The sequence below is a fragment of the Polypterus senegalus genome, chromosome 12, assembly GCF_016835505.1.
Source record: "Polypterus senegalus isolate Bchr_013 chromosome 12, ASM1683550v1, whole genome shotgun sequence".
In the NCBI taxonomy this organism is placed as follows: Eukaryota; Metazoa; Chordata; class Cladistia; order Polypteriformes; family Polypteridae; genus Polypterus; species Polypterus senegalus.
Window position 1 is genome coordinate 40,010,823 of NC_053165.1, and position 14,059 is coordinate 40,024,881.

The 14,059-nt window shown below is 38.8% G+C and overlaps 1 protein-coding gene across 1 annotated transcript in view; it reads right to left on the reverse strand.

Annotated features, from left to right (window-relative positions):
- nup210 (nucleoporin 210) overlaps positions 1 to 14,059 on the reverse strand; it is a 232,127-nt gene that overhangs the window by 55,452 nt on the left and 162,616 nt on the right. Inside the window, exons 28-31 of the mRNA XM_039770930.1 lie at positions 6,525 to 6,683; positions 3,686 to 3,777; positions 3,068 to 3,242; positions 1,646 to 1,821 (exon numbers count right to left, since the gene is read on the reverse strand). Of these exons, the coding sequence (XP_039626864.1) occupies positions 1,646 to 1,821; positions 3,068 to 3,242; positions 3,686 to 3,777; positions 6,525 to 6,683 (602 nt within the window). The remainder of the gene's footprint in view (positions 1 to 1,645; positions 1,822 to 3,067; positions 3,243 to 3,685; positions 3,778 to 6,524; positions 6,684 to 14,059) is intronic.

Genomic DNA, 14,059 nt, shown 5'->3' on the forward strand with positions numbered 1-14,059 from the left:
CGGGACTGCCAAGTCAGAACCTTTTTCTTTTGTATTTTCTTGCTTTATAGTCCTAGTGTGTGTTCAGACCAAAGTCTGTATGCACATTTATTTATTTATCTACCTATTTATGTATTTATTTATTTAAAGAGCTTATGTAAAAAGGCAAATTTCCCCCTGGGGACAAATAAAACACTCTATCACTGTAAGAAATACTTTGTGCTTATGATGTACTAATGGCAAAAATAATTGCTTATTAATCAATTATTCATCCTACTAGTTATTTTTAAATGGCTACAAACATGTGGATCTTGACCGAAGTGTTGTTGCTACCATTTTTAGTTTTTACCCAAAATATACCAAAAATATATGATGAGAATGAAAAACACAGATTATACAATGTCAGAAGGTATAAAATGTTTGAATAATTAAAAAAACAACTTTTGTAATTGATTTTAATTTGTGTTAGATATGGTAATTGGGCGGCATGGTGGCGCAGTGGTAGCGTTTCTGCCTCGCAGTTAGGAGACTCGGGTTCGCTTGCTGGGCCTCCCTGCATGGATTTTGCATGTTCTCCCAGTGTCTGCGTGGGTTTCCTCTGGGTACTCCGGTTTCCTCCCACTGTCCAAAGACATTCAGGTTAGGTGAATTGGCAATTCTAAATTGTCCCTAATGTGTGCTTGGTGTGTGGGATTGATTCCTGCCTTGCGCCCTGTGTTGGCTGGGATTGACTCCAGCAGACCCCCCGTGACCCTGTGTTCGGATTCAACGGGTTGGAAAATGAATGGATGGATATGGTAATTGCCTTTAACATCTGTGAAAAGACCACATTTGTCTCTGTCTCTATTTGTATCAAATATTAAAGGCTAATCTTAAATACAGTCTGGTGTACCACTCTGGAAACCATTTAGTAAAAATGCACTGAGGTACTGAATTGTTAAAACACAGATCAAAAAGGAAACGGCTGATCTGTAGATTAATTGGGCTAACATTATAGGTGAAAACTGGTTAAAGTATATTGATTCAACCTGGAAAGGGAACAGTTATGCTTAAAGATGTAAATGGTATAAAACAAACTCTCTCTGGAAACTATACGCTACATGGTGAGCAATAGCGTTAAAGTTTAGGATAAGGCATTTGAAAGAAGTTTGAAACTGGTAAAATGTAATTCTGGAACATGCTGGTCCATTTTAAGAGGTGCTGGATTTATGGTTGCTTTCTATACTGAAAAAAGACTGGTATGCTTGTCATGTATGCATGTAATTTTTCTTCTCTTCCTTTCCATCAAATTTATTTTACTGTAACACATAGTTGGAGTCCAGTTCTTGGAGGGGCCTATATATCTTAGGTCCTTCCTCCAAATATAAAAAAATAATAATCTTTATATAACCCTTACAGAATATACTGGTTATAAGTAATGTGTCATAGAGGGTAAAATTTTTAATTATAACAATGCGGACAATGCTACTTACTAAAGTTGCTACATTTAAAAGCAAGTAATAGGTTACATCAGGAAAGTATCGGAAAAGAACAATAACTCAACAAGATCAAAGCAAGAGAATATTATTTAAGTAACAGTGACAGGAGGACAGTAGAAGCATTCATGTTGGCAGCAAACATGCTGGTGATTCAAAAATAGTCAGAAGGCTATCTAGACTGAATTTACCTGTTAGTAGCAAATGTGAGCATTGAATTGTGAGCATGGAAGCTGTCCCCAGCACTGTCATGGAAGTGAGCTGTAAAAGTGAGTGTTGCTCCCAAAGGAATGGCAGACAGCAGTTCTTTGTTAGCAGTGTAAAGAGTAGGACTTGTGCTAATCCTCAGATAAGAAACAGGAGCCACCTAGAAAACATGCAAAATGATCAGAAAAGGTAGGAAAACTATCAAAGACGGAACAATGAAAACGAATCAACCTACATTAAAAAAAGATTTTGATTGCTCAAGGTCTTTTTCCTGTCAAATGAAACTAATCAAACATTTAGACATCACGCTGTTTTTTCTAATATGCAGCCTGCTGTGAACTAGATTAACGTCACCATTGTTTCACTGAACCATGAAAACTTATTTAATCTTTTTTTTTTTTTATGTAGATCATTTACTGTTTATATATGGCTTAATTTGCCTGAATTAAAATAAACAGACAGTAAACAAAATGGGGCAAACTATTAACATTATTCTTAAAAATGTCTATTCTCTTTGTACCATCAGAATTAACTCCATACACTATGTGATATGATTTACAAAATTCCTTAATTTTGTTCAAAGCATGCTGCAGGATGTTTCCTCACAAGAAAGCCAATCAACTTATGCCCTACTGATGTAGGCATAAAAATGCTGTTTCAGGAATCACTTCAGCATCTTTGATAAATGATTTAATTTTATTTATTACTCTTAACCACACTTCAACATACGAGACCAGTATACCAATAAATGATTGCAAATTTAAGAGTATGAAAAATGAAGTGTAACACACACAAACACTTTAACTAGATACAGTGATTAATGGGGTCTTGGTTTATGGGCCAATAGCGTTGATCAAACCTTTTGGTGGTTTCACATTTTCTCAGGTTTCGGGTATTGTTGGCATAGAAGACAGTTTTACTTTCAAGGTGGAAAAAAATACTACAGAAAAAAATCATATCACTCACATACAATCACTACACACAGTTTAGGATTTATCATCAGTTCCTAAAAGATTAGTGCAACCAAATCATTCTTGAAAAAGTAAACTTCTATCCATTATATAACCTCTCATTCAGGCGTGTGGATTTCTTTTGGTTTATGTTATATACAGTATACTGTACATTTGTTAATCTGTGGAAATTATTGTATATAATAAAAATATGTTAAGTTTAATTCTCATGGTCTTTGCATTTTTTTTCCCCAGTTTCATATTTACCAATGACCCACTGCTTTTAGTTTTAACACTGGCAGGTTATGTGACACACTCATGTTCCCACGGTGAGTAACTAATGTGGACTAAACCAGAAACCTTGAGGCTGTGCGTCACTCACTTTTTGACACTAATCTAACTAATTTAATTTTAATCTTACTTAAAGGGATAAATCAAAAGTCAATAAAAAGTTACCTTCACAGCAACAATAATAGTTTGGTTCACACCAAATGCTTCTTGGGAGTTCACCTCTAAGCTGGACACACCTGTGAGAGAACTGGAAGCAACTGTACCCTTCTCATCCACATGAACTATAGGGGCCTTGTCTGGACATTCTAATGCTTTGTAACTCATAGAAGCAACACCATCCCTAAAAAGCAAAATAGAAAGAAAAAACTGAATAGCTGAAATGATTGAAAACAATACATAAACAAATTCTCCCTGGAATAGAACTGCTTTCATAAGTAGCAAAAAAGACATCCACTCACATCACTCAGTAAATGGTGCTGCACTGGTTGTATTGCAGTCAGCTCTGTTTCTTAGGTATGGTCTTCAAGCTACAGAGTTCCATGAGTTTAACAACATTATTCAAAAAAGTGTTCCACGGCTGTCAACTAAACACTGTTGCCCACAACTGCCGTGGTGTCCCAAACAAATGCTTGGTTTGAGTGTCTGTGATCTAAGCAATAGGAGTGAAAACTAGGCATACTGTAAAAGATGAGCCTTAAAATAACTTTACCCTGCTTTGCTGACTACATGTCGGACTTACAAAAATTAAAATGAAAGATACGCCACCCTCTTACAGCCTCTTACCTATTTGTCTGTAGTCTTAAGAAAGAGTTGGGTGACATAAGTATCTCCTCTGCCTCCACATGAGGCTTCAGTAAATGGAGCTTCTCAAAAACCTGTTATCAGAGAAGCATGTTATTAGCTTCTGTCCTATTTATTTATGAGAAGAGCAATTGAGAAAAATCAATAATCATCAGAAAATGGGAACCAAACACCTGCAGTTCCATAACCATGTCAACCTTACATCAGCGTAAAAAGAATGCATTGAAAGAAAAATCAAAGGATTTTAACTTTAAAACATTAAAAAATACAGATACAATCCCCAGTCTTTGTATATGTTCACAAAATCCTTTAAACATATGCTCCTAAAACACTCCTGACAAGGCAAAGAACAGTTGGTGCTCCTTCAAAAAGTCTGAACACTTGAATGTCTAAAGGAAGTGAAATGTTACAAAATATGCAAAATCTGACAGTGGACCAAGACCCAGAATTACTGCCAGAATTACAAAAATATATCAGCCATAGAAAACATGTAAAATGGGCTAAAACAATACAATTGCATAGAGATCACTTCTCCACACAAAACTTCCCAATTCTCATTACATGAACATGTCACATGTTCTTATATTACATGTCACACATTTTCCAGCAAAAATAGCAAACAAAATGTATCTGCTCCATTTAGTTTTATAATTGCCTATTCTTTATTTGTTTGTCCTGACTATTGAGGTCATGGTTAAAATAAAGTTGTTTACCTTTCATAAAAAAAGCAGCAATATGGGCAGTAGGGCAATAGACTGTAATCTGACCACCTGAAAAGTCATCCCTGAAATAATTGACTCATCTGATGAAAAATATATTGAGGCTACCTTGATGAGCTCAGGGCATTGTTTGGACTCAAAGAAAACAAGTAGTTATAAAAGGTCAGGGAAAAGTGTCAGGACTTTTAAAGAAAGAAAAAAAAACAACATCTGGCAAACACTAAATAATGATCTTCAGAGCAGCATACAACTTTAACTATCAAAACTTTAAAGATGAATGTGAGATCAGTTTTTCAATGTGCTCACTTTTATCTATTCTATATATTGCATTTAAATGATAAAACTTGAGGAATCACCAAGGACAGATAATTCTCAGTGTTCTGTATGTTGGAAGCCACCAAGTCAATTTTTAAGCATTGCCAAAAAACTATAAAAAAATTTGCTTTACTATACTTGCAATACACATTAATTACCTTTTAACTTACAAACACTTTCTAGCAGCTTGCCTAATCTGTAAAAATAATTTAGCAATTGTAGCTGATACACTTCTGGTTATAGCTTTGAGGACTTAATTTCTCTCTCTATGCTGTGGTTTCTATTACACACCTGAAAGAAAGAGACAATATATGTGAAAACATCATCGCACAAATGCAATATTATTTGAAAACGTACAGCGTCCGATCAGCTGTAAAAGTATGGCATTTCTAAATGTTTGCTTTTTTTCAGTCTGATTCTCTCAGTCAGACTGTATATTTGTCTCTTATTCAGTGCACGCAAGAACATGCAGGTGGCCAGATGCCGTATGCTACAACATGCTGGCGGTGATCAACGCACATTTTAAAAAAAGAAAGACAAATATATGTGACGTTTTGAAGAAATCATTTTATGACACGATTTACCTTTAATTTATTTACTTACTTCCTAAAGCCTAAAGTCACAAGTAGTGTGCAGAGGGCATGCTCAAAAATGTGTGTAATGCCACGAAAAGTGCCTGCTGACACTTTAGTATGCAAGCAATGGTATGTGCATTCTTGCTCCGATGTAGAAGGGAGCTGAGTTTACCTCTGTTATAGCGCGTTCATGTGAAAACAGCAGTATCAGATGCGGGGGTGGGGTGTGTTTGGGCTCGTGAACACGGCCGAGATAATAAAACTGACTAATAAAAACTAAAAATAAAAAAGCAAACCTTTACAAGTATCATAAATTACACCGGCTGTTACAGACTGAAATCAAATGTATGTGTTTATTCTAAAATAGTAAGACTAAGAGCAGTTTATTTCTCAAAACAGAGTGGTGCAGGATCAAACTCGCGACCTTTTGATTCCCAGTCGGCAGCTGATTCCATTGCGCTACAAAGGCAGTCATAATAAACAAGTGTCAATGTCGCATGTTAAGGCGGCTTTTTGTTTCTGCAGTTATATTTTTGAATAAAAGCGCAATTGTGTTAGATTTGTACCTTCTGTGAAAATATTTCTTTAATATTTGGACTTCAGGCTTCATACATTATATAGTTTATGCCTACATTTTGTCATCTACTACTAGAATATATAAAACGTTTCTGTTTTAACAATGTGTTTACACAGAGTACTGTAGAAACGGAACAGACATGAAATGTGTGTGTTCCAAACAACGATCTATTATTACCACTCTAAAACTCCCCTTCACTCCCAGAAAATCAATCAAGGCATGAGCTGGGAGAAGTTTGTGCACGTTCTAAGTCGGTGGGGGGATGGAATAGTCGGCTACTTGCAGCTTTTCTTTTATCAGCACATTTAGATTAACAAAAGACGCTGGTGGAGAGATGAGAACGGTTTTAAGAAGCGATTTAAGGTGGGACGGATTTACGAGTTTTTTCGTAGGCTCTGGTAATTCTAGTGTTAATCTTTTTCAATCATAAATTACAAGTGATTACAATGAAAAGTTTGATATCTAGTAAAATATTTAATATCGAGTACTGTATAAATTTATTAATTTGAGTAAGTAAAGTAAATGACTAGGGGGTCGACGGATTTAAAAGTTTTTGGTAAAGGCGTCTGCGGACGAAATATGCTGGGAACTCTTGCTCTAAACCCATTACCAAAACAATTAACTACCATACTTACCTGGATTTGTATTTCATCTGAAAGCTCTTTCAGCTGTCCGTCAAAATGACCAGTGCCTTGATTTATTGCTTTCACTACAACTTTTAAACCAGTTCTTCCTTTTGTTTTTCCATAAACATTCATTGCAAAATTGTTTTCGTGAGAAAGCTGCAGTAAGGCCTAGATTAGTACACAAAAGACAAAGTGCAATAAACAGTACAGAACAAGTGTATCAACAGGCAAATACATCAGGATAAAATTTTTCAAATATAACAACATATTTTTAGGAAGTCACTGCACACTGAAGAGATTCAGGACTGGAAAATGGCAAATATCATCCCATTATATAAAAAGGGTGACAGGGCAGAGCCAAGCAACTATAGGCCAGTAAGTTTAACATGCATCACAGGAAAATTAATGGAAGGAATTATTAAGGATAAGATTGAGCAACACATGGCAAGGACAGGAGTTATTCTGAACAGTCAGCAGGGGTTCAGAAGAGGGAGGTCGTGTTTTACTAACATGTTGGAATTCTATGAGGAGGCAACAAAAGGATACGATCAAAGTGGAACATATGATATTTATCTGGACATTCAATAAAGCATTTGATAAGGTGCCACATGAGAGGTTGGACATCAAATTAAAAGAGTGGGAGTTCAGGGTGATGTTTTTAGATGGGTGCAGAATTGGCTCAGACACAGGAAGCAGAGGGTGATAGTGTGAGGAACCTCATCAGAACTGGCCGATGTCAAGAGTGGTGTTCCACACGGGTCAGTGCTGGGGTCGCTGCTATATATATATATATATATCAGGAAGGGGACAAGTAGTTTTTCACACCACTGTGTGTGTGTATATGTATGTATGTATATATATATATATATATATATATATATATATATATATATATATATATATATATATATACACATATATACATATACACACACACACACACAGTGGTGTGAAAAACTATTTCTCCCCTTCCTGATTTCTTATTCTTTTGCATGTTTGTCACACAAAATGTTTCTGATCATCAAACACATTTAACCATTAGTCAAATATAACACAAGTAAACACAAAATGCAGTTTTTAAATGATGATTTTATTTATTTAGGGAGAAAAAAAATCCAAACCTACATGGCCCTGTGTGAAAAAGTAATTGCCCCCTGAACCTAATAACTGGTTGGGCCACCCTTAGCAGCAATAACTGCAATCAAGTGTTTGCGATAACTTGCAATGAGTCTTTTACAGCGCTCTGGAGGAATTTTGGCCCACTCATCTTTGCAGAATTGTTGTAATTCAGCTTTATTTGAGGGTTTTCTAGCATGAACCGCCTTTTTAAGGTCATGCCATAGCATCTCAATTGGATTCAGGTCAGGACTTTGACTAGGCCACTCCAAAGTCATTTTGTTTTTCTTCAGCATTCAGAGGTGGATTGGCTGGTGTGTTTTGGGTCATTGTCCTGTTGCAGTACCCAAGATCGCTTCAGCTTGAGTTGACGAACAGATGGCCGGACATTCTCCTTCAGGATTTTTTGGTAGACAGTAGAATTCATGGTTCCATCTATCACAGAAAGCCTTCCAGGTCCTGAAACAGCAAAACAACCCCAGACCATCACACTACCACCACCATATTTTACTGTTGGGATGATGTTCTTTTTCTGAAATGCTGTGTTCCTTTTACTCCAGATGTAACGGGACATTTGCCTTCCAAAAAGTTCAACTTTTGTCTCATCAGTCCACAAGGTATTTTCCCAAAAGTCTTGGCAATCATTGAGATGTTTCTTAGCAAAATTGAGACGAGCCCTAATGTTCTTTTGCTTAACAGTGGTTTGCGTCTTGGAAATCTGCCATGCAGGCCGTTTTTGCCCAGTCTCTTTCTTATGGTGGAGTCGTGAACGCTGACCTTAATTGAGGCAAGTGAGGCCTGCAGTTCTTTAGACATTGTCCTGGGGTCTTTTGTGACCTCTCGGATGAGTCGTCTCTGCGCTCTTGGGGTAATTTTGGTCGGCCGGCCACTCCTGGGAAGGTTCAAAACTGTTCCATGTTTTTGCCATTTGTGGATAATGGCTCTCACTGTGGTTCGCTGGAGTCCCAAAGCTTTAGAAATGGCTTTATAACCTTTACCAGACTGATAGATCTCAATTACTTCTGTTCTCATTTGTTCCTGAATTTCTTTGGATCTTGGCATGATGTCTAGCTTTTGAGGTGCTTTTGGTCTACTTCTCTGTGTCAGGCAGCTCCTATTTAAGTGATTTCTTGATTGAAACAGGTGTGGCAGTAATCGGGCCTAGGGATGGCTACGGAAATTGAACTCGGGTGTGATACACCACAGTTAGGTTATTTTTTAACAGGGGGGCAATTACTTTTTCACACAGGGCCATGTAGGTTTGGATTTTTTCTCCCTAAATAATAAAAACCATCATTTAAAAACAGCATTTTGTGTTTACTTGTGTTATATTTGACTAATGGTTAAATGTGTTTGATGATCAGAAACATTTTGTGTGACAAACATGCAAAAGAATAAGAAATCAGGAAGGGGGCAAATAGTTTTTCACACCACTGTATGTATATGTGTACACACACACACAGTAAATGATTTAGACAGGAATATAAGTAACAAGCTGGTTAAGTCTGCAGATGATGTATACAGCATACAGGCTTGGGCAGATGAAATTTAATGTCAGTAAAGTATTACACATAGGAAGTAAAAATGTTACGTTTGAATACACAATGGGTGGTCGGAAAATCGAAAGTACACCTTATGAGAATGATTTAGGAGTCATAGTGGACTCTAATCTATCGACTTCCTGACAGTGTTCAAAAGCCATTAAAAAGGCAAACAGAATGTTAGGTTATATAGCACGATGTGTGGAGTACAAGTCCAAAGAGGTTATGCTCAACCTTTATAACACACTGGTGAGGCCTCATCTTGAGTACTGTGTGCAGTTTTGGTCTCCAGGCTACAAAAAGGACATAGCAGCGCTAGAAAAGGTCCAGAGAAGAGCGACTAGGCTGATTCCAGGGCTGCAAGGGTTGAATTATGAGGAAAGATTAAAAGAGCTGATCCTATACAGTTTAAACAAAAAAAGATTAAGAGGCGACATGACTGAAGTGTTTAAAATTATGAAGAGAATTAGTACAGTGTATCAAGACTTATTTTAAAAGGAGTTCATCAAGAACATGGGGACACAGTTGGAAACTTATTAAGGGTAAATTTCGCACAAACATTAGGAAGTTTTTCTTTACACAAAGAACCATAGACACTTGGAATAAGCTACTAAGTAGTGTGGTAGACAGCAAGACTTTCGGGACTTTCAAAACTCGACTTGATGTTTTTGTTGAAGAAATAAGTGGATAGGACTGGCAAGCTTTGTTGGGCTCAATGGCCTGTTCTCGTCTAGTGTGTACTAATGTTTTAAAGTAAAGAATTCAGTCACAGGATACTTGATCTTGCAATATACCAACTGGCACTACAGCCTCAGTAGCAGATAACCATGCCTTCAGTAAAGATAAGATAGGTGGATAAAAAAAACTTCTAAGAATAAAATGCATGGGGTCCTAAGTACTGTATTTAGTCTCATCATACACGGATTTTCAACTATGACAACAAAGAATTAAAGGGAAGCACAATGATATATACATTCTAATGTGCAATTAACTTTAATATAATAAATTAGAATCCAGATCAACACCAAGCCCAGCTTCAAAATCCACCCACCAGTATAAACTCATACATCACACTACAACCAAATAATAAAATTAAAGCTGTCGGGTGATCGAAAGTTTAAATCATGATTAATTGCAATATGTCACTCAATTAATTGATTTGATTAATTAATTGATTGATTGCTTAACGAAACTGCAAAAAAACTTGGCCTTTCATATAAATCCTTGATATGTGATTTTTTTTTTTTTTTTAGGTCTAGAGTTTGATGCAATCCATTTTGCAATAAATACCTGTAATTAATGCTTTAGGCTTTGTTTTATTTATAGATAAAAGTCGAGTTGTATATTCATAGATCAGATTTTGCTGCCTAATAATTTTGTCTAATAGTAGACCTATTAATCAATGCACATGCTTAACTACATCAGACAACTGACACATACAGTATATGATTAAATATCACTCTAGGCCAGTAATTTTCAACATTTTGTTTTGGTATAGTCTGTCAAGGTACTGATTTTGTTTTGAAGTACCAACATTTACAAAAAAAAAAAAAAACAACAACAGAAACATGAGATTTCTTAACTCACACCCCTTCATCTAATACTGCATTTAAGGATTTTAATAAGTGATTAGTTTAAGTGTGGTTGTGTATGCCTTTCAGTTTTTCTTATGCACATCAAATGCTTTTTTCAATTAATTTTTTTCATGCTAGAACAGCAGCATGGTTTATTAAGGAATAAACTTTAATCTAAAATTTCCATATTTTTAACTTGCAAAAATGATAAAGTTACATATGAATCCAGATGAAAACAAACAGAAAAATAACTCGTTACATACAACTTCAGGCCAAAAGAGGAAAATAACTCAAAATAAATTGTGTAGGTTGCATGGCTATATTTTATAGGGTCATTATTGACAATGTTGGGTTGCAGAGCTGATAACTTTAAACACAGTTCTGCTTCTAACTTTAGTGTTATCAATATTAATCAACATCGGAAAGCTATTGTTTCAGATAGAAGTGCCAATTTTTGGTAACCTTTATCCTTCCATTAAAAATAGATACAGGAATAGGCTAAAGTACATTAGATTTGTGTATTATTAATATCAATAGTTCTTCGTTCCATATTATTTTGACATAGTCTAACAATTTCCAAAAGTGTTCTAAGAATGATGGTACAAAAACCCAAGTTCGTTAAAATTAAAAATCCAGAAACTCTGGATGACCATATCAGAGTGAGAGAGAGGGAGAGGAAGCAGCTTGCTAGTGTAGGTATATGTGATGGACACGGAAGAAGGGAATGTGGACCGGAAAGAGGATACGAGTCCAATTAAGTTCCACATTTTACACTTTCTTTTATTTTATATCACTGGATAGCTGTTTATGTACTGACCACCACTCTCATGTATAACTATATTAATAAACAATTACTTTAATGTAACAACTGAATAACATTTTCTGGTGCTTGAATGCTTATTTAAAAAGTAGGCAACTTAAAGGCAACCTTTAAAAATGGAAGATATTTTCTTAATAGAGTTAAGCTTGTTGGGGCTGCAGTGCGCAGTTTGAAAAATAATGGCCTAGATGGCAGGGGGCGTCGATTAAAGCAAAAAATTATGCTAGACACCTTGGAAAATGAATCAAATGTGTTTAAAACATTAAACTTTGACTACTCTAAATAAAATACCAACATTTTTTAACTAGTGATGGTAGTGTTTTAGTATAGATTTAAAAACAAAATGTTTTATTGGCATGCTATAAGTAAGCCGAAAACATATTTAAAAATAACATGCAAAACATGATGAATGAAAACTTTGGATGGCGTTTTCCCTTGCCTGGACGCAGGTCACCAGGGCCCCCCTCTGGAGCCAGGCCTGGAGGTGGGGCTCGATGGCGAGCGCCTGGTGGCCGGGCTTGCACCCATGGGGCTTGGCTGGGCACAGCCCAAAGAGGGAACGTGGGTCCCCCTTCCCATGGGCTCACCACCTATGGGAGGGGCCAAGGAGGTCGGGTGCAGTGTGAGTTGGGTGGTGGCCGAAGGCGGGGACAATGATGGTCCGATCCTCGGCTACAGAAGCTGGCTCTTGGGACGTGGAATGTCACCTCTCTGAAGGGGAAAGAGCATGAGCTAGTGCGCGAGGTTGAGAGGTTTCCGGCTAGATATAGTCGGGCTCACTTCGATGCTCAGCTTGGACTCTGGAACCAATCTCCTTGAGAGGGGCTGGACTCTCTACCACTCTGGAGTTGCCCGCAGTGAGAGGCACCGAGCAGGTGTGGGCATACTTATTGCCCCCCAACTTGGAGCCTGTTCATTGGGGTTTACCCCAGTGGACGAGAGGATAGCCTCCCTCCGCCTTCAGGTGGGGGCGGGTCCTAACTGTTGTTTGCACGTATGCGCCAAACAGGAGTTTGGAGTACCCACCCTTTTTGGAGTCCATGGAGGGGGTGCTAGAGGGCATACTTTCTGGGGACTCCCTCGTTCTGCTGGGAGACTTCAATGCTCACGTGGGCAATGACAGTGAGACCTGGAAGGGCGTGATTGGGAGGAATGACCCCCCTGATCTGAACCCGAGAAGTGTTTTGTTATTGGACTTCTGTGCTTCTGATCACTTGGCACCAGGATACCCTAGGCCTCAGTTCGATGATTGACTTTGTGATTGTGTCATCAGACCAGCGGCCACATGTCTTGGACACTCGGGTGACGAGAGGGGCGGAGCTGTCAACTGATCACCACCTGGTTGGCTTCGATGGTGGGGAGGATGCTGGTCAGGCCTGGTAGGCCCAAACGTCTTGTGAGGGTCTGCTGGGAACGTCTGGCAGAGTCCCCTGTCAGAAGTAGCTTCAACTCTCACCTCCGACAGAACTTGACCATGTCCTGAGGGAGGTGGGGGACATTGAGTTCGAATGGGCCATGTTTCGTGCTTCTATTGTTGATGCGGCTGACCGGTGCTGTGGCCAGAAGGTGGTAGGTGCCTGTCGTGGTGGCAATCCCTGAACCCGTTGGTGGACACCGGCGGTGAGGGATGCCATCAAGCTGAAGAAGGAGTCCTACAGGACCCTTTTGTCCTGTGGGACTCTGGAGGCAGCTGATAGGTACTGGCAGGCCAATCGGAATGTGGCTTCGGTGGTTGCTGAGGCAAAAACTCGGGCGTGGGAGGAGTTTGGGGAGGCCATGGAGAACGACTGAGGAGATTCTGGTCCACCACCCTCTGTCTCAGGAGGGGGAAGCAGTGCACTGTCAACACTGTATATGGTGGGATGGTGCGCTGCTGACCTCGACTCGGGACGTTGTGGTTTGGTGGAGGGAGTACTTCGAAGACTTCCTCAATCCCATTAACATGCTTTCCAGTTAGGAGAGGTGGTCAAAAAACTACTTGGTGGCAGGGCCCTGGGGGTAGATGAGATATGCCCGGAGTTCCTCAAGGCTCTGGATGTTGTAGGGCTGTCTTGGTTGACACGCCTCTACAACATCGCATGGACATCAGGGACAGTGCCTCTGGATTGGTAGACTGGGGTGGTGGTCCCCTTCTTTAAGAAGGGGGACCGGAGGGTGTGCTCCAACTACAGAGGGATCACATTCCTCAGCCTCCCTGGAAAAGTCTATCCGGGGGTCCTGGAGAGGAGGGTCCGTCAGATAGTTGAACCTCTGATTCAGTAGGAACAGTATAGTTTTCGTCCTGGTAGCGGAACAGTGAACCAGCTCTACACCCTTAGCAGGGTCCTAGAGGGTGCATGGGAGTTTGCCCAACCAGTCAACATGTGTTTTGTGGACTTGGAAAAGGCGTTCAACCGTGTCCTTCGGGAAATCTTGTGGAGGGTACTCAGAGAGTATGGGGTACAAGACCCCCTGATAAGGGCAGTTCGGTCTCTCTACGATCGGTGTCAGAGC